The sequence below is a fragment of the Giraffa tippelskirchi genome, chromosome 4 (genome assembly GCF_054371585.1).
Source record: "Giraffa tippelskirchi isolate mGirTip1 chromosome 4, T2T-mGirTip1v1.2.pri, whole genome shotgun sequence".
NCBI lineage: Eukaryota > Metazoa > Chordata > Mammalia > Artiodactyla > Giraffidae > Giraffa > Giraffa tippelskirchi.
This window is the reverse complement of record NC_137278.1, coordinates 196150976-196171874: the sequence shown is the minus strand read 5'-3', so window position 1 is coordinate 196171874 and position 20899 is coordinate 196150976. Positions and strand designations below refer to the sequence as shown.

At 52.4% G+C, this 20899-nt stretch overlaps 1 protein-coding gene across 3 annotated transcripts in view; it reads left to right on the top strand.

The window, feature by feature from the left end:
• The window catches only part of CLSTN3 (calsyntenin 3), a 32297-nt gene extending 12843 nt beyond the window's left edge, over window positions 1-19454 (top strand). For all 3 annotated transcript variants that reach the window (XM_081588028.1, XM_081588026.1, XM_081588027.1), the window contains 10 exons: window positions 864-1026; window positions 2035-2091; window positions 2789-2946; window positions 3072-3220; window positions 10141-10367; window positions 10670-10840; window positions 11870-12015; window positions 12322-12457; window positions 18246-18448; window positions 18542-19454. In XM_081588028.1, coding sequence (XP_081444154.1) covers window positions 864-1026; window positions 2035-2091; window positions 2789-2946; window positions 3072-3220; window positions 10141-10367; window positions 10670-10840; window positions 11870-12015; window positions 12322-12457; window positions 18246-18448; window positions 18542-18682 — 1551 coding nt within the window. In that variant the 3' untranslated portion in view covers window positions 18683-19454. The remainder of the gene's footprint in view (window positions 1-863; window positions 1027-2034; window positions 2092-2788; window positions 2947-3071; window positions 3221-10140; window positions 10368-10669; window positions 10841-11869; window positions 12016-12321; window positions 12458-18245; window positions 18449-18541) is intronic.
• Window positions 19455-20899: the final 1445 nt, after the last annotated feature.

The window sequence follows — 20899 nt, the reverse complement described above, 5'->3', positions numbered from 1 at the left end:
TGAAAAGATTGGTTACAAGTAATGTATTTAATTTGCAATTAGCTGTGATTTTTCAATAACTGTCATTTATATTTGGGAACATTTGTGAAGTGAGGAAAATCCAATCTTTTCAAGAATAATGACTTGTTAGTGAATACTGTTTGACAACATTAAATTTGGTAGTGATTTAAACATTGAAAAAAGGAAGGCAATCCCTTTGGGAACCATGGGAGGAGGATATCAGAGAGAACTGAGCGTAAGTGCTCAGACAAGCGTGTTGCAACAGTACACATGAAAAAGGTTGGGAGGACTTCCCTGGTGGTCTAGTGGTTAAGACTTTGCCTTCCAATGAAGAGGGTACAAGTTCCATCCCTGGTGGAGAAGCTAAGATCCCACATGCCTTGGGGCCAAAAAACCAAAACATAAAACAGAAACAATGCTGTAACAAATTCAATAGAGTTTAAAAATGATCTACATAAAAAAAATCTAAAAAGGAAAAAAAAAGAGAGAGACTGAGGATGGGAATGATGTGTGGAAATGGAGACTGAAGAAAACTGCACAGAAACCCATAGCTTTTAGTTCTGTCTGGATTCGGGATGGGCAGCACCTGCCAAAGGACACTGTGGTGCTCCTCTTAGGAATGTTGATGGAGTTAAAGGTTTATGGAAAGAGTGGAATCTTAGGTAGTTTAGGTATGAGGTTGAGCCTGATCCATTCTGGGCAAGGATTCCTTGAGCTGGGTAGGCATCGATTCACTAGCAAGCCTTGTTGATAGACCAGGGAATATGAAGGACTGTCTCCTGCCCCCCAGGGGGTGGGCAGTGCCTGGGGCTCCTTCCTGGGGATGCAGTAACCCAGGGCTTCCTGCCCTTCCCCGTTCCCAGGTCTGCGATGATGAGTGGCACCACTATGCTTTGAATCTTGAGTTCCCCACGGTCACACTCTATGCAGATGGCATCTCCTTCGACCCCGCCCTCATCCACGACAATGGTCTCATCCACCCGCCCCGAAGGGAGCCCGCACTCATGATTGGGGCCTGCTGGGCTGGTAAGTCCCCCCACCTCAACCCCAAGCTTCTCCATGGAGGCGCTTGTGGTAGAAGTGCCCATTGGTTGGTGGAGGAGCAAGGGCAGCTTGACTTTATGACCTCGTCTCCCTGAATTTGGGCAGGGAGGCTGGAAAAGCTCTCCGCTGGAGGAGACTACCGCCCCTCTGGTCTCCTGCCTGCTGGACTGGTCACCCCCTCTGACTCGGGCATCACCAGCATCTCACTTTCTGTACCTGCAGCTGCTTCATACTTTGATCCGTCCCCGTCATAATTTCACAGCCTGTTCCTCTGCTGGAGGACAGTAACCCTGCAGAGAGTCAGCAACCTTCCAACTTTTAAGCTGTTTCTTTCATTTTTTCCTTCTGGGATGGTGTGTGTGTGTGTATGTGGTGTGTGTGTGTAGTACGCATGTTTGTGTGTGTAGTATGTGTGGTGTGCATGTAGTGTGCGTGGTGGTGTGTCTGTATGTAATATGTAGTATGTTTGTGTATGTAGTGTGTCTGAGTGGTGTGTATGTAGTATGTGTATGTAGTATGTGTGCATGTGGTGTGTTTGTGTGTGTATGTGTACATGTGGTGTGTGTATATATGTAGTGCATGTGGTTTGTGTGTATAGTGTGTGTGTGGTGTGAATGTAGTGTGTGTGTGTGGTGTGTCTGTGCATAGTATGTCATATGTTTGTGTATGTAGTGTGTGTGTATCTGGTATGTATGTATGTGGTGTGGTGTATTTGTATATGTGGTGTATGTACGTATGTAATGCATGTGGTTTGTATGGTATGTGTGTGTGTGTGTGTGGTACCAGAGCCCTTGTGTTTCCTCAGCAGCATATTTGGGTTTTGTCTACAACAGAGGCCTTAGATAACCTCAGACAAGACAAAAGAAGGGTTGGGACTCAGTTAGAGGTTCAAGTCCTACATGGCGAGCGGCAGCCCCAGGAAGACCTCCCCAGCCTCTCTGTCAGTCTGGCCCTGCATCCCTGAGCTCACTGGCACTCTTTCTCCCCCAGAGGAGAAGAACAAAGAGAAGGAAAAGGGAGGTGACAACAGTACGGACGCCACAGCAGGTACTTACGTGTGAGACCTGGAGGCCGGAGAGCTTGCATCTCAGCCTGGCGCTCTGGGCTCCGCATCTGCGCGGTTCTACCCGGCCTCGCGCTTCACCGCCTTGCGCGCCACCGGGGTCACAGCCTCCAAGCAGCGCGGCAAGGCGGGGAGAGGGCAGCCGGATGGAGCCAGCTGGGAGCCGGTGTCCTCTTCTGTCCACGGAGTGACATCCAGGGTTTCCGTGCTGGCTTTCCGTGTGGCAGAGCGCAGGGGGAAGGAGGTGGCCATGCGGCCATGATATCTGGGCATCCCTGAAGCTCCCACGCATCCCTGCTGTGCCCCCACACCCCCGCAGGCACCGCGGAGACCCCCTGGCGAACTCTCCTCTTCCTCCTTGGGTCTCCTCTTTCCTCTCTTGGGTTCTGCTTTCCTTCTTCTCTTTATCCTGGAAGCCTTTCTCCTTCTGTGGCTTCTATTTTTTGCCTTCCATCCCCCTCCGCCCCAGTTTTTATTCTGTCTTCTCCCTCTCCCATCTCCCCTTAGCCTCACTTGCCTCTCATCCATCCTTCTTTTAGCCCTACCTGGCTCCTTTCCGTCTTCTTTCTCCAGCCTGCTGCTCTTTCTCTGTCTTGTTCTCAGCCTCCTCTACCTGGGGCCTCCTCCACCCTCCCCTCTGTCACCTCTCACCTCCTGTCCGCCCCTGTGTTCCTGCCCTAGGAGACCCCTTGCCGATCCACCACTACTTCCACGGCTACCTGGCTGGTTTCAGCGTGCGCTCAGGCCGCCTGGAGAGCCGTGAGGTCATCGAGTGCCTCTATGCATGTCGGGAGGGGCTGGACTATAGGGATTTCGAGAGCCTGGGCAAAGGCATGAAGGTATCGCCCCTTCCTCTGGCCCCCTCCCTCCGGGCATGCTCCCTGCCCCTGCCCCGCCCCACCCCACCCCCTCGGCTCCCTTCCTCTCCGTCCTGCTCTCAGCCCTGTCTGTGTCTGGGGCCCAGGTCCACGTGAACCCCTCGCAGTCCCTGCTCACCCTGGAGGGGGATGATGTGGAGACCTTCAACCATGCCCTGCAGCATGTGGCTTACATGAACACTCTGCGCTTTGCCACGCCTGGCGTCAGGCCCCTGCGCCTCACCACTGCTGTCAAGTGAGTGTCCGGTGGGTGGGCAAGTCACAGAACAGAGTCAGACAGTGTCAGAATTCCCTGGCCTTAGATGCCATGGATGGCTAGGCACATACCCCACCCCATCTCCGGTTTTAGGGATGGAAAACAGTTGACACAGCAATGCTGCAATACGAGCCTGGACTAGACTCAGATTTTCCAACAATGAGTTCATTACTCTTCCCACTTGTTGGCTCAGATGGTGAAGAATCCACCTGCAATGCAGGAGACCTGGGTTCGATCCTTGAGTTGGGAAAATCACCTGGAGTAGGAAATGGCAATCCACTCCAGTATTCTTGCCTGGAAAAATCCCATGGACAGAGGAGCCTGGCGGGCTACAGTCCATGGGGTCGCAAAGAGTCAGAAATGACTGAGCAGCTAACACATGCTCTTTCCACCAAACCACACTTCCAACATTCAGGAGTTTTAATCTCTGTATCTCTGTGCTGTCATGTGAAACAGGACAGAGGAGGGTCCTGGATTGGGTGCCAGGAGTGGTGGTTTGATTGCTCAGTCATGTCTAACTCCTTTGCAACCCCATGGACTCAACTGCCATGCTCCTTTGTCCATGGGATTGTCCAGACAAGAATACTGGAGTGGGTTGCCATTTCCTTCTCCAAGGGATCTTCCAGACCCAGGGACTGAACCTATGTCTCCTGCATTGGCAGGCGATTCTTCACCCCTGACCCACCAAGGAAGCCATTAAGTATATTAATTATTTAAGAGTACAGATTGATTGCTGCTGCTGCTAAGTCGCTTCAGTCGTGTCCGACTCTGTGCGACCCCATAGATGGCAGCCCACCAGGCTCCGCCGTCCCTGGGATTCTCCAGGCAAGAATACTGGAGTGGGTTGGCATTTCCTTCTCCAATGCATGAAAGTGAAAAGTGAGAGTGAAGTCGCTCAGTCGTGTCTGACTCTTAGCAACCCCATGGACTGCAGCCTACCAGGCTCCTCCGTCCATGGGATTTTCCAGGCAAGAGTACTGGAGTGGGATGCCATTGCCTTCTCTGACAGATTGATTGAGGGGTCATGAAAACACAAGAGTTACAGATACAGAGTTTTTACTTACTAGCTTTTTAGTACTGAGAAAGTGCCATCAAGCAGAGATAACAATAGAATCTAACTCATGGAATTGTTGTGAGAATAAATGATAGAGTCCAGATCAAATGCCCAGCAGAGTGCCTGTTTTGCACACTTAATGAAAGTGAAATGAAGTTGCTCAGTCATTTCCGACTGTTTGCAACCGCATGGACTGTAGCTTACCAGGCTCCTCCGTCCGTGGGATTTTCCAGGCAAGAATACTGGAGTGGGTTGCCATTTCCTTCTCCAGGAGATCTTCCCAACCTAGGGATTGAACCCTGGTCTCCCGCATTGTAGGCAGACGCCTTACCATCTGAGCTACCAAGGAGGTCTGCACACTTATTACCTGAAGGCATTTTCACCCTTGATGTTTGTGGGGCAGTTTTAAGAGCTACTGCCCTCTAGTGGTTGCATCACACAATGCAGGGGTCCTTGTTTCTGTGTTCCCTTCTCCCCTGCTCTGCCTCAGTTTGTCCGAGAGCTGTCTGAAGAGAAGCATCTCTGACTTGCCCCTATCCTGGCAGGAACGGGTTTGGAGAGAAGGCTCTGAGCCCTGGAGAGTGATGGGCATGGTTGTCAAGCCTCCCAGTTGAAGCTGTGGAAAATGTGGCCGGGTTTGGGGAATTGGGCTGCTGGACCATGGTGCGGTCCTGATGTGGAGCTGAAGGCTATGGGCAGATGAGTTCACGTGGACACAGATCAGTGCTCAGGATGGGCCCTGCCAGGTTCCAGTGAGAACTCTAGCTGTTAAAGGGCTCTCACTCAGCTCTGAAGGTGCCAACGGCTTCATCCCTCAGGGACCACGAATTGATCTCATCTCTTTCATAGGCTTAGGGGCCATGTCAGAGTGAGGGCTCTGTCTTCTGGCTTAGGATGGAGCTTTGCAAGGGGCAGCCCCACAGGGTGGGAGTTGACGCCCTCTTTGTTGACTAGCTCATCTGGATTCCTCTGACCTATTACCTGCCCAGGGAAGAGGCTTATCTGAGGGTTGGGAACCTGAGCTCCTCCTTTAGTAGAGGGGAGGGGCCTTCTTCCTTTGTGAGATTAGGAAGGAAGGAGGTCTCATTTCTCTGTTTCAGGGTTTCCATGTGGTTAGTGCTACACTAACACTTCATTGAGGGCCTTCCCTGGTTGCTCAGCTGGTAAAGAATCCTCTTGCAATGCAAGAGACCCCGGCTCTATCCTGGGTGGGGAAGAGTCCCTGGAGAAGGGATAGGTTACCCAGTCCAGTGTTCTTGGGCTTCCTGAGTGGCTCAGACGGTAAAGAATCTGCCTGCAATGCGGGACACCTGGGTTTGATCCCTGGATCAGGAAGATTCCCTGGAAGAGGACATGGCAACCCACTCCAGTATTCTTGCCTGGAGGATCCCATGGACAGAGGAGCCTGGTGGAATTCAGTCCATGGGGCCACAGAGTCAGACATGACTGAGCACTTTCACATGCAACTGTTCAGTCAATGCAGATTTTCCCTAATTTTTTTTTTTAATCTTTCTGGAATTCTTGGAAAGCCCATCTCCTCATGGCATTGACCACTGAACAGATGGCCACCATATCTTTTTCTCTAGCTCTGTTTGCTCTCCCTAATTCTTGAATGTCTACGTGCTTGCTGTAATCTCTGTCTAGGAAGTTCTGCCCACACCTCAAATAAATGAGCTAAAGCTTCATAATGAACTTCAGTGCCCGAACCAGCCCTGCCCCCAAATTCTCTGCCTCTGTGACGGTGTCTCTGTCCTTGCAGTCACCCCGGTTTGCAGCCTCTGAATTGCCTTGGAGCCCTGCCTATGTTTATGCGCCATGCCCCATCAGTCATCTGGTCACCTAGATCCCTCTGCACCTGTGGTTGGTGTCTGCTTTCTCTTTCCCCATGTCTGTGTTATGGCTCCAGCAGGCTCTTTGCCCACTCCTCTGGCCTCTGGCGATAGCCTCCTAACCGGTGGACTGTCTTTAGTATTCTAACTTCAGTTCCGCCTCCATCCAAAGGCTAGGTTAGTGAATGTCCATCCTCACAGTTCCCTGCTGAAGAAGACGTCTGTGGTTCCCTCTTGCCACTCACAAAAATTGCACTCGGAGCCCTGAACCATCTGCCCCAGGCTTTCCTGTGTTATGTTCCTCTACTCCCCTCTGTGTGCCCCTAACCATTCACTCTAGGGTCAACTTTCTACCTCCTTCAAAGGCTGGTTCGCTTGCTACTTTTTTCGATTATTCTTACTCTCCCTGGCCAAATACCCCACTCCCACTCTGGCCAGTAATAACCTCTCCCACTTTGAACGCTCTTGGTTTTGTGTGTGCTCCATTCATGTAATGGTGACCATGCTGGCTCCTGTTTTAAGGTTTGTGTAGAAATTCTAATTTCTCGACCAGATCATCAGTGCCAGGGCCAGCCCCCTGGTCCCGTTTGGGTCTCCTTTGGATCACCCATGCCAGTGGGAAGGTCTGCTGGAGGCTAATCCCCTGGTCCCCTTTGGGCCCCTTTTGGATCACCCATCACAGTGGGAGTATCTGCTGGAGGCTGTGCTTCTGGAGTCAGCTGGACTTATTTCCCAGGAGGCTTTGATCGAGGTCTCTCTGGGACTGTGTAGACTGTCTCAGGCCCTGCTCCTTAGGGCACAGGAACTCAGCAGGTTGTGGGTTTGGTCCCTTCGGGAGCTCTGCATTCATGGTCTCCGCTGAGGTTATGCCTTCTCCCTTTTGGCTCCAGTAGTCAAGCTGGACTCACTCAGTAACATAAATGACAATCCCTTTAGAAAAATCATTTCTCTTAGCTCAGGCAGGTGGACCACAAGCCCTGCTCTGGAGTTACCACCTCCCCTGTGAAAACTGAATGTTCAAGGGGACATTTTTTTTTTTTTTCTGCACCATGCAGCTTGTGGGATCTTAGTTCCCCAACCAGGGATTGAACCCAGGTCCGCGGCAGTGAACGTGCCAAGTCCTAACCACTGGATCGCCTGGGAATTCCAAGGAGACACTTCTTTATAAATAAATTTGATTTGTGCAAACCCAGGTTCCACATGGTGGCTGTGGGTTAGTGGGAAAATGTGGACTTGGAATGAGAAGAATGGGTTCAAGCCTGGACGGGGATGCATATTTCTTATGTGGCCAACTTGCTTGACCCAGGAGCTTTGGCTGCTGCTCCTTCCAACAGCAGTGGAAGAAGGTTAAGTGAAAGCATGTGGGAAAAATGCTTCACAAAGCAGCAAGTGCTCTGGGGATAACCCTCAGATTGGCTGGAGGAGACCCTGGGAGTGTGTTCTGGAGTGGCTGTGATGTTGGTTGGTCAGGACTTAGTCCTCTTGGGAGGGTTTGTCTGGCACCAAGGTCAGAGAGGCTTCATGGGACGGTGGATGCAGTCTGAGATGGTCAGATTAGCTTGCCTACAGAACAGTGTTTCTCTGGTACTGGACGAAATGAGTGGAAGATACACCTGGGAGGAGGATGTCCTTTTTTTTTTTCATTGTAGTTGATTTACAGTGTTGTGTTAGTTTCTGCTGTACAGCAACGTAATCAGTTATACGTATATATACATACCTTTTTAATATTCCTTTCCATTATGCTTTATCATAGGATATTGAATCTAGTTCTCTGTGCTATACAGTAGGCCCTTGTTGTTTATCCATTGTATATATAAATGCTTACATCTGCTAATCCCAGCCTCCCACTCCATCCCTGCCCCAGCCCCCTCTCCCTTGGCAACCATCAGTCTGTTCTCTATGTCCGTGATTCTGCTTCTGTTTGATAGATAGGTTCGTTTGTGTCATATTTTAGATTCCACATATAAGTGATGTGCAGGCTTGCATGCTAAGTCGCTTCAGTCATATCCAACTCTATGAGACCCTGTGGACTATAGCCCTCCAGGCTCCTCTGTCTATGGGATTCTCCAGGCAAAAATACTGGAGTGGGTTCCCATTCCCTTCTCCAGGGGATCTTCCCGACCCAGGAATCAAACCCAGGTCTCTTACATCTCCTGCATTGGCAGGCAGGTTCTTTACTCCTAGTGCCACCCAGGAAGCCCATACATATAAGTGATATCATATGGTATTTGTCTTTCTCTTTCTGACTTACTTCACTTAGTATGATAATCTCTAGTTGCATCTGTGTTGCTGCAAATGGCATTATTTTGTTTTTTTGATGACTGAGTAGTATTCCGTTGTATATATGTACCACATCTAATTTATGCATTTGTCTGTCAGTAGACATTTAGATTGTTTCCACATCTTGGCCATTGTGAATAGTGCTGCTATGAACACAGGGGTATATGTATCTTTTGAATTATAGTTTTGTGGACATCCTTTGACACACTTCCCACTCCCACCCCACCGCTGTTGTTGAATATTTTTTGACACATATCTACCAGTCCAGTAGTTAAGACTGTGAGCTTCCACTGCAGGGGTCATGGATATTGAGGAACCAGGATCCCTGCATGACTTGGTGTGGCCAAAAAATATAAAAAAGAGGGTGATAGATTCCACATATAAGTGATATATATGGTATTTGTCTTTATCTTATTTATTTCACTTAGCATAACACCTTCAAGGTCCTTCCACATCATCACAAAAGGCAGACTGAATAGTATTCCATTGTATATATGTCACATCTTCTTGATCCATTCATCTGTGGACAGACACTCTGGTGGTCTCTGTGTCTTGGAGACTGTGAATAATGCTGTGGTGAACATAAGGGTGGAGCTAGTGCTTTGAGATAGTGATTTCAACTTTAGATGTATACCCATATATACCCATACTCGTTTTCTTTAGATATATAACTGACTCCTTGTGACCCCATGGACTATACAGTCCATGGAATTCTCCAGGTCAGAATACTGGAGTGGGTAGCCTTTCTCTTCTCCAGGGTATCTTCCCAACCCAGGCATTGAACCCAGGTCTCCCGAATTGCAGGCAGATTCTTTACCAGCTGAGTCACAAGGGAAGCCCAAGAATACTGGAGTGGGTAACCTAACCTTTCTCCAGTGGATCTTCCCAACCTAGGAATCGAGCTGGGGTCTCTCGCATTGTGGGAGGATTCTTTACCAACTGAGCTGTGAGGGAAGCCCTCATATACCCCGGAAGGGAACTGCACTGAGTGTGGGCTCAATCACTCTGTCATGTCTGACTCTTTGCAACCCCATGGTCTATAGCCCACCAGGCTCCTCTGTCCATGGGACTTTCCAGGCAAGACTACTGGAGTGGGTTGCCATTTCCTTCTCCATGAGATAGTGATTTCATTTTCTTTAGATATGTACCCAGGAAAGGAATTGTACTGAATATACTTTTTTTTAAATCAAACAAACAGGGTGGGATGGGGAGGGAGATGGGAGGGAGTTTCAAGAGTGAGGGGATATATGTATACCTACGACTGATTCATGTTGAGGTTTGACAGAAAACAGCAAAATTCTGTAAAGCAATTATCCTTCAACTAAAAAATAAGTAAATTAAAAAAAATAGAATATAAAAAAATCAAACAAACAAAATATCTCTTAGATGAAGAGCTGTGTATGTATTTACATTTCTGTAAGTTCAGTTTCTAAAATACAGTTCCATGGTCTTGGAATCAGGCATTGGTGATGTCATAGGTCAGGGCTGCCTGACCTTTTGCCCCTGCCCCTTCTCTGCAGTGGCCTCCTCCTGGGAAAGGGCATCTCCCCTTCCAGCTTTGCTGTGTGTGTGGGGGGGGTGGTCTGCAGAGACACTGTCCCCCTTTTCTCCCCTTTCCCTCCCTGACATGGGGTGCTTTCTGCAGAGGTGGGGGTCCAGACTGGTGGCCAGACTACAGATTATTAGGGAGCAGGTGCTGGGCTCACAGGCTGCCTCCCTCCCCTCTCCTGATGCAGGTGCTTCAGTGAAGAGTCCTGTGTCTCCATCCCCGAGGTGGAGGGCTACGTGGTGGTGCTCCAGCCGGATGCCCCCCAGATCCTGCTGAGCGGCACTGCTCACTTTGCCCGCCCAGCTGTAGACTTCGAGGGACCGGAGGGGGTTCCTTTGTTCCCTGATCTCCAGATCACTTGCTCCATTTCGCACCAGGTGGAGGCCAAAAAGGACGAGAGTTGGCAAGGCACAGGTAAGCATGCCTCCCAGAGAGGGGTCTCATCCAGGGAGGGGTCGGTGTCTGGAACCAATGTGAAGGAGAAAATCTGGAGCTGGACACGAGATCAATGTCACCCCACATTCGCTTTTCGAGAACCACTGGCTATTGGGAAGGAGGACCGGTGGGAGGCCCCCAGGCATAAGGAGGTTGTCAGGTAGTGACCTTCTTGACAGCGATGCTGGCAGCTCTCAGGGGATGACCCAGGAAGGGGAGGAGGAGTGGCCAGGAGGCGGGCCCTTCAGCTCTGACCCGGACCCCGACTCCCTCCCATCCAGTGACAGACACTCGCATGTCAGACGAGATCGTGCACAACCTGGATGGCTGTGAGATCTCCCTGGTAGGGGATGACCTGGATCCCGAGCGGGAAAGTCTGCTCCTGGACATGGCATCCTTGCAGCAGCGAGGCCTGGAGCTCACCAACACGTCCGCCTACCTCACCATTGCCGGTCAGTGGGGCCCGAGAGCTGGTCCTCTTTTCTTGGGACAGACCTGTCCATGACCGAGTCTCTGGGGAGTCCAGAGGGTCCTCCTTCCAGGCCCAGGAATGTGAGCAAGTGTCCCCTTGCATCTTCCCCACCTGGAGGTCCTCTGGCTTCCAGATTGTCCCTAGAGGCAGGGGCCGGGGTTTAGAATCCTGATGGTCCTTTCTGTCCAGCCCGGCTCACCTCTGCTCTGGGCTCCACTCTTCTCTGGCTCAGTCTCTGACTAGCTTTCTTATCTCTGGCCATTTGCTACTCACCATCTTCTCTGTCTTCCATCTCACTGATCTCTTGGATTCAGCATAGCTTTTCTTTTCTTCTAATGTTTATTTGTGTGGCTGTGCTGGGTCTTAGTTGGCAGCACGCGGGATCTTTTTTAGTTGTGGCATGCGGGGTCTTTAGCTGTGGCATGCAGACTCTTTAGTTGTGGCTTGCGAACTCTTAGTTGTGGCATGTGGGACCTAGTTCCCTGACCAGGGATGGAACCTGGTCCCCTTCATTGGGAGCATGGAGCCTTAGCCACTGGACCCCCAGGGAAGTTCCTAAGTGCTCATCTCTTAATGTTTGGTGGTAATGACTTGGCAGCTTTCCAGGGAAGCCTGCTCCTCTCCAAAGGACTCTCCTGTTGGGGAGAACAGAAGATGGGGTGGCCGGTCCTCTCCTGTTTCTATTCCCTTCCAGAGCCTCATGGAGGGTTTCTGTGTTTGCTCCTCACCATCTACCCGCTGCTGCTTCTTCCCTCTGTCCTGCATACGACCCTGTTTCCTTTTCTCCATCCCTCCTCCCAGCTTGCAGAGGAGGGCAAAGGCACAAATGGAGCCTCAGTTTCTCTGTCCCAGTCAGGCAGAGCCGGCGGGGTGCAGGGGAGCCTCACTATCTCTGAGGACTCGGGTCACTCTCCTGTTGAGTTGAGGGGCATCAATGGGTGGGAGTCTGGGAGAGAGACCCTGGGCCTCCTCGCTGGCTCCTGCTCTGAGCCACTTCCCTGGTCCCCAGGGGTGGAGAGCATCACCGTGTATGAAGAGATCCTGAGGCAGGCGCGTTATCGCCTGCGACACGGAGCCGCCCTCTACGCCAGGAAGTTCAGGCTCTCCTGCTCAGAAATGAATGGGCGTTACTCCAGCAATGAATTCATCGTGGAGGTAACCCGAGCCCCCTCCCTCCCACAGCCGCCCCACCTGGCGAGGAGCCGGGATGCGGATACTGAGCCCCCTGGTGGTTGGGATGGAAATTGCAGCCCTGGCAGGGGACTCCTGGACCCGGGCTGTACCCCTGGTGGTTGGGATGGAAATTGCAGCCCTGGCAGGGGACTCCTGGACCCGGGCTGTGGGTGGAGACGGAGGGGAAGCTCCGGGTGGGGGTGGGCAGGGGTGAAGAGATGGGCCTCCGAGGGCTGGAGGAGGACTGAGGAGAAGCGAGCGTGTCCACTGAGACCGCCCTCGCCTCAGGTCAGCGTCCTGCACAGCGTGAACCGGGTGGCCCACCCCAGCCACATGCTCAGCTCCCAGCAGTTCCTGCACCGCGGTCACCAGCCACCGCCTGAGATGGCTGGACACAGCCTGGCCAGCTCCCACCGCAACTCCAGTACGTAAGGCTGAGTGGGGCCAGCAGGCGGGTGGGCACAAGCATCCTCCCCCTGCCTCTGGGGGTGGTGGGTGAGGAGGAAGGGGTGGAGCCATGGATTCTGTGGAACCTGGCTTGGTTGACGGTCCCGATCCAATCCCTTCACCCCTGGCTCATTCACTTTCCCTAGTGGAGAGTGCGAGCCTTGGGTCATCACAGGGTCACTCATATCCTGGCTGATGGTCAGTGCGGGTTTAGCCTTTGTTGTTGCTGCTGCCAACAATATCAAGTCAGCCCCGGACCTCGGGATCCTCAGTATACTAATGCTGTCGACAATACCGTTAAGAATACAAACAATTATAAGGTAGATACAGTTTCTATTCTAAAGAAGGTTGGTGCTATTGCCTGTCAAATTATGTGCTGTCTATAAAGTCATAAGGCTATTTCTGAAACAAAATACGCAAACATGTAAAGTATTACATCCAGGTGGATTGATGCCCTTCAGAGCCATCTTGTTCCCTGGCCAGGGTTGCTTACTAGTGATGCAATTTTTAATTCATAATTTGAGTTGCTCAATTATAGAAAAATTAGAAACTATAAGTGTAAAGAAGAAAAGTCATCCATAATTTCACCACAGCTGACCCATTGTTAATAGGGTCTCAACCCAGTTTTTGCCTATGTGACTGTTTTCTTTTTTTCTTTTAACAAACATGAGATCAAACTATTTTGTAACCTAATATTTACACCTAATATTATAAATTGAGTCTTCTCCACATTGTTAAAAACTGCAATGATTCTGATGTTGCTGGAAATGATTTTTGGAATCCCTTTTTTAGAATTGCTTTCAAAGTCAATTCTTGAGAGGTATTTATTTTTGTTACTTTCAGGACATACTTTGCTTTTGGCCTAGTTCAGTATTACCCAACATCAGCATCCACTTTTGTCAGAGTTGGCCCTGGATAGCATTTTGCATTTGTACATGTAAAACTCACTCTGGAAAGACAGAGATGTGTCACTTGTTAGAAAAAGTCAGGGACTTCCCTGGCGGTCCAGTGGTTAAGACTTTGTGCTTCCACTGCAAGGGGCACAGGTTCGATCCCTGGTCGGGGAACTAAGATCCCACATACCACATGGCATAGCCCCCCCAAAAAAAAGATTAAAAAAAAGTCGAAAGGCATGTTGCAGCTCTGAAGGCAATTCCCTAAGGAGTTCCAAACATGCTTTCTTGGAACAAGGTCATGGTCACTCACTGGTGACTTACCCTGACTCGGTAAGCCCTACCCTGAAAGGACAGCTGTCTTGTCAACCATGTAATCATTAAGACTAGTGAGCACTTTGGTGTGCCAGGCACTCTGCCTGTGAATTTTACACCTATTAACCCAGTGAGTCATTACAGACAACAGATGAAATAGGCAGTAGAATGATCCCCTCTAAAGGCAAGGAAACAGAGACCCAGAGAGGTTAAGTACCTTATCCAAGATCACACAGCAAAAATATGGTGGAGCCAGGATTCAAGTCTAGCCAGCAGAATTCCAGAACCTGTGCTCTAGCCATCACCCTTCATATCCTCTCCATGTTAGATGCTTTAAAACTAGTCTCATCACATTATAATTGCACCTAATTTGGGGGAGCCCTTGAGGGCTTCCCAGGATGTCTCTGACTGAGACTGGCTCCTGGGTACCCTTCAGAATTCAGTCTGGTTTCCTCTCCGTGGGCAGTGGCCTCCACTGCACTGTCTCTTGTGTTTGCTTTTCCCTGGGACTGGCTCCCCTCATCCTTGCTCTCTCTGAAAACAACTGCAAACACCTTTTAAGTGTTTTCCTGTGATTCCTACAGCAAAGCGGATGGAAGTAGGGGTGAGGAGGGAATATAAGGCATAAGCAAGTTGCAAGATTCTAGGAAGCTTCACACAGTCTTTAGAGACATGTGAGTGAACGCGACCTGTTTTTGTTAAGTAGACTTTTGGGGCCATGATGCCCTAGCTCTTCTTCCAGTTCTTTCCTTGGCAGTCATTCCACTCAGCCTTGTTGGGGTTGGATACTGGGTCTACCACTCAGATTAGGCTCAAAGTGGGTCCTGGTTGGCATTGCTGTTGGCCTCAGTAAGACTCTTACCCTTGTTTTCTCTGCTTGCTCTGAGATCCCAGTTGAGAACGGCAGCCTGCTCTTCCTTTCCCCTGATTTTGGCCTGATTAGGGTACAGAGTTCATAGTTCACCCAAGGGCCTTGGTGATTGACATCTCCTGAACTTATCAGCAGATTCATTTTGTCAGACCCATTCCATGTACCTTTCCTGACTCTTCAAAGTGTCCCCTTTCTCTCCCTTCCCTCCCAGTCCCAAGAGTGGAGTTACAGAATTGTGGTTTAGCAATTTCAAATTACTCTGACCATGCAAAAGAGGAAGAGATAGAATTCTCTCCAGTGGGATGGGGGGTTCATTTTTCTGAAGCACCTAAGTGCACCAGAAAAGAGCTCAGTGTGAACTGGCATGGTCAGCCAAGGAAGGTCTGCTGGCGCATTCAGACCTTGACCTTGAGCCTGGAGGGTAGAAGGGAGTCTGGATGCACATGAGAGAGAAGAAGAGTGTGAGAACTGGGGGTGGCTGGGTGGCTTGGGGGGCTGTGTTTGGAGAGAACGAGGCTGTCTCAGAAGGGTAAGATGAGCATTGAAGACAAGATTTATCCAGTCCTGCCAAATTTTGATGCACATCAGAATCGCCAGGGAGCAGTAAAAACCCTTAGTGCATCAGCCACACCCCATACCAATTCAATCAGAAGGTCTAGGATGGGGAGCCAGGCTTCAGTCGGCTTTTAAAGATCCTCAGGTGATTCCAACATGCAGTCAAGTTAGGAATTATTTCCTTGCTTTGTTACCTACAAGTATTTGAGACTTTGTGAGAGACCCACAGTGCAGTAGGATGAGAATAGAAAATGAAGTTGGACGTGAGGCAGAAAGGACAACAATGGAAGAAGATGAAGCCAGGGAATAAGTCAGTTCATAAAATACATGCTGTGAGATACTATATAGTTGCTTGAGTGGCCAGAATTTGGACCTGAGCTTCCTTGGAGCTGAAACAGGAGGAAAATTGAGCAGTTAGGAAAGTCATATGATGGGACCCACCAGTGCTTCTGGTTGGAGGTTTCTCCCCAGGCTCTTCAGAAAGGGGGCTCCACGCAGGGCTGTGGACAGGGCATCCATGGTGCCTTACACTCACGCGAAGCCAGGAGTTTCACGTGGGCTACTGGCTAGAACTCAAACACTCCATCCTGTTGGCCTTGGCGGTCACTTGGGGCCAGAGTCAACTACTTGGAGCTAATTCAGTAAGAAAGGTTGATGATATTTCCTAAACTCTTGGTTTCTGTCTGTAGCTAACTTAAAAATCCTCTCATCTCCCCGGCCTCCTGGCTCAGTTTAAACTAATTAACTGTACTTGTTTGCCTGCACATGCGGTGTCCGCACTTTGTTTCCTGTGGTCATTTCTGATTGCCGGCAGGCAGTCAGCTTGTCACTTCCTTCACCGGGCCGGCGGCTTGGAGGGACAAATGCATTTGATTAAGGCACCAAGCAGAAGCTCTGGCTTGTCGTCACTGTGGAGCCAGTTCACTCGCTGTGGCCTCCACCCCGAGGAGGGGTTTCTACTTCTACAGCCTGGGCTTGGCTACGGGGGCATTCTGCTGGTGGGGCTCACTGTTCTGGGATCCTGCCCCACCGACCTGGAGACCCGGGAGGGGCTTTTTCCTGCAGAGGAGCCGACAGGCCAGCTCAACCTCCCCCATCCTCCTCCTCCATCCCCAGGCAGTTGAGAAACACTCATCTAGCCAGGCCCATCTCTCCCTAGAGCCGGCGCCCAGGGAGCCTGCCTGCCTTGCTCAGCAGAGTCAGTTGTCATTGGTCCCAAATGGGCTATGGGTCGGGTCAGACTGGGGACGGACTTGGTAGAGCGCCATCAGGGCGGCCTCGGGGAGGCGTGAGGCCAGTGCGGCTGCTCCTGTACCTGCTTGTGTTTCTGCACCTGGCTGGCTCTGGAGCGTGTGGCAGTGTGTGCGTGTACTGGCTGCTGGAGGACAGGTGTGCACCAGGGTGTACCCCATGCTGTGTGCTTTCCTGTGCTCTGCTCCCTCTCTGGCCATGTGAGTCTTGGAGGCTGTGGGTAAATTCATGTGTGTGTGTGTGAGTGAGATGCATATACTAACAGCCCCTCAGCATCAGGACTGCCCAGGGTGTGGGTCCCACACAACCTCACTGGTCAGTGAGGCTCTGCGCCTACGTGGCCGGCAGGAGTGGGCACCCATGTGGAGTATGGTCACCCAGTTGCCCGTGAAGGCACTGGGCCTGGGGGCGCGCCTGTGGGGTCTTTACCTCCACCTGCTGTCTGTGGGGCTGTGGGCTCCTCTGTTTTGCCTCCTCCTGCTTCTCCGCATGCTGTCCATGTGTGCGCAGGAGGTGGGCAAGGCTGTGCTCACGGCTGCTGCCTCCGTGGCTGTCTGGGTCCAGGTCTGTGGCGGGTACATTGTCCTGCAGGGGCTCGCTTGGACTGCCCAGCTGGTGGGGAGCTGGGTGGCGCTGCACGTGTGGCTCTGCTGTGCCTTGCTGGAGACCCTCGGGCGCATCCTTTCCATCCTGCCGTGTGAGCAGGCCGTCGGGTGGCTGGTGTGGGCAGGCGCGCTGGCCAGCAGAGGCCTGGTGTGGGTGCGGGGAGTGGCGACCCTGGTCCAGGTGTGTGCCCACACGCTCTTCCTGGGCGTGTGCCTGTGCCTGCACGTGTGCCTTGCCACCATCAGCTCCAAGGTCCGAGTGAGGGTGCATGCCCCGCTCTGGGTCTCGCTACCCTTCAGGGTCCACGCCCCCCTGAGCCTGGGCTTCAGAGTGAGGCTGCAGGCCCAGAGGCATGACAGAGCCGAGGGGATGGGGGTTGCACCCCGAGGGGAGCAGAGCCCCTCGGTGTCCAGGACACCCCCAGTGTCCAGGATGCCTCTGGTGTCCAGGAGGCTCGAGCCCACAAGGAGACAGGAGGCGTCACGGAGCAGGGATGAGCTCCGTCCAGGTGGGTACTTGAAGGAGCTGCTTTCTACCTCTTGGTCCTGTCCCCAGCCTTGGGTTCCAGGCCACACTTGGAGCCCACTTCTCCTTTTCAAATGAAGAACATTCTCTACTCTTGCATCATCAAGCCCGTGTGGCCCCCTCTCTCCTTTCCCCTCTGGGCTCCTGGGACCTCCTTCCTGGACTGCATGGTCCCCGGGGAAGGCGCAGGCAGAGGACCTGGGCGGGGTCCAGGCCTTGCTCTCTGTCCGCCGAGCACAGAACTGCTCAGGGCAACGTTGGGCTGGGGGCCCTTCTCCTCTCCCTGCCCTTCCTCCCTTGCAGACCTCCTCCCTCCCTCGGGCTCTCAGTCCCTCCAGCTGCCCCCCCGCTCTCCCCGTCTCTGCCCTTCCCTGGGTGAAAGTGAAAAAGAGAAAGTGATAGTCGCTCAGTGGAGTCCGACTCTTTGCTACCCCTTGGACTATAGCCCGCCAGGCTCCTCTGTCCATGGGATTTCCCAGGCAAGAATACTGGAGTGGGTTACCATTTCCTCCTCCAGGGGATCTTTCTGACCCAAGGACTGAACCCAGGTCTCCTGCACTGAGGGCAGATTCTGTACCAGTGGGGCTCTATTTCTCCTCCAGCTTCTATAGTGGAGACCCCTCTTCTGGGCCATCATGGACCCTGTCTTTTGCTCGGGGATGCCCTCTTCCCAGGCCCCTGACCCCCTCCTGCCACCCCTGCCCCCTCACCAGCAGAGTTGGCTCAGGTGCACCTGGCTCTCTCCGCAGTGGTCCCCAGCGCGGCGACCCTCATCATCGTGGTGTGCGTGGGCTTCCTGGTGCTCATGGTTGTCCTGGGTCTCGTGCGCATCCACTCACTGCACCGCCGCGTCTCTGGGGCCAGTGGGCCCCCCGGGGCCTCCAGCGACCCCAAGGACCCCGACCTCTTCTGGGATGACTCAGCTCTCACCATTATCGTGAACCCCATGGAGGTGAGTGGGGGGGCCTGGCAGAGTCAGGGTGCACCTGGGGCGCACTCCCAGCAGGAAGACTCCCAGTGAGCACCCCCCTCCACCCTTCCCCAGTCCTACCAGAGCCGGCAGGTCTGCGTGGCGGGCACTGCGGGTGGCCAGCAGGACGACGAGGACAGCAGCGACTCGGAGGCGGCCGACTCGCCCAGCAGCGACGAGAGACGCATCATCGAGAACCCCCCTCACCGCTACTGAGGCCTCCGCCCCTCCCCAGACAGAGAATTCCGTCCCGTTGAGACACACACACTGAAGAGACAGAAGGACCTTCTTAGAGGAGAGAGACCTGGTGGGGTGGAGGAGAGAGCTCTTAGAAGAGTCCTCTCCTAATCTCAGAATACGGGGGCCCACCGGAGCCCGCCCCCTCCCCGTCAGCCCCAGCCCACCCCCTCTCCGTGCCTCTGGGCTCCTACTCCAGGGGGTGGGGGAGATTCTGGCTGCCTTCTTTGTCCCCAGGCAGCCACCCCCTTTGCCAACCCACGTCTATCTCTTCCCCCACCGGCCATGTGCTATATGGGGGGCGGACTGAAGGAAACCTTGTCCCCTGCCCTTAACCTTCTCTCCTGTCCATGGAGCCCCTCTGCTGGGCATTCTCTGCTTCTCTTAACGAGCCCCCCTCTTTCCATTTCACTCTGGGGATCCCCTCTTCTCCTGGCCCCCTTCCCTCCTCTTCCTCTCCTTTTCCCTCCTCTCCTTGCCTGAGGTCTTGCAGCCCCTGCCCCTTTCTACGAGACCTGGCTGTGGCTGGGCTGTAGGGGTGGGAGTGGGGTGGGGCCCCCGGGTGGATTATATATAATGTATATTTTTTCATGTCGTCGTGAGCGCAGCCCCTGTGTTCCATGTGCAGCTCACAACCTTGTGTGCGTGTGGCATCGTCACGTCCTGGGGTGGGAGTGGGGGTTGGAGGGTGGGTGTGTGAGGGAGGGGACACACCCTAGGGTTTTCAAATAAAACAACTGGAAAAAAGCCTGGTCAGCCGCCTCTGGCCTGCTTGATCCTGGTGGGTGCTCTGCGGGTGGCTGTTCTGGGGTCTCTGACCCCTTCGGTTTCTGAGCTGAAGTGAGGGGCAGGGCTGGTTCTCTGGGTGCTGTCGCCAGGATCAGATGGCTCCCACTGCACCCCGAGAAGAATACAAACAATTGAGGGGTGCCACATACACCAGGGCTTTGTGGAAGACCTTGTCATCACCCTCATCTCTTGGAATTTTTCACCTGGGGTGCCTGTGTGCCTAGCCCAAGGGGAGTCAAGGGGGAGAGTGGAGGCAACCCTATTTGTTTTTTAAAAAGGGGTTTCCCTTTTAAAAATTAATTAATTGATTAATTATTGGCCATACCTTGCGGCATGTGGGCTCTTAGTTCCCCCACCAGGGATTGAACCCGTGCCACCTGCAGTGGAAGCACAGAGTCTTAACCACTGGACCAGCAGAGAAGTCCCAGTCCTTGCTGTTTGTAATAAGAGAGAATGGGCTCTGAGAGGTGTCCCCCAAGTAGAAGGGGCAGGAACCAGATGGGGTTATTTCAGAAGAGTACACTGTAGACAGAGCATCCTTCCTATGGTGTCCTGGCCCCAGGGAAGACCAGGGAACCAGGTCTTAATTACTGTCTGTGAGATGAGGAGCTTAGAGTATCAATCATGTTACCCCACGTGGGACAGTCGGTAAGGAATTCACCTGCCAATGCCCTCAGGTTCGATCACTGGATTGGGAAGATCCCTTGAAGGAGGAAATGGCAACCCACTCCAGTATTCTTGCCTGGGAAATCCCATGGACAGAGGAACCTGACAGGCTATAGTCCATGGGGTCACAAAGAGTTGGCCATGACTGAGCGCACACACACACACACACACACACACACACACACACACACACGTTATCCTCGTGGACACAGCGGGGGTGGGGTGGAGCTTACTGGCCCACCGCTCTGCCACCCTTGCCTGGTCTTACCTCTACCAGGCACCCATCCTGGTTCTTGGCTTCAGTTACCTGCCATGTGTTGATGTCCACCCAGACCTCCTGCCCAACTACCTATTGGCAGCTCCACTAGGGCATCCTGTACTTCAGATGCAACCTTGGCCCAGATTCTGCTCTGTCTGTTTCGCCTTTCTCCCAGTTACCTGAGCCAGAGACCTGGGAGTGGGTTGGGATTTCTCCCTCTCCCTTAACCTCATGTCCACATGGTGACTAAACCATCTCATTTTTACTTTTTACCCCTTAAAATCTCTCAAATGTCTTTTTCTCCCTGGCACCCAATTGCTGGTGCTGCTCTGGCTTATACCGTCTTCAATATATGCCTGGTCTGTTGCAAGAGCCTCTTACGTGTCACCTACCTGTGGCCTACCTGTCACCTACCTGCCTCTACCTGTTCTCCTTGCCTCCAGTGTTTTGCTCCACTCCACCCACCTCTGGGTCGGAGTGGC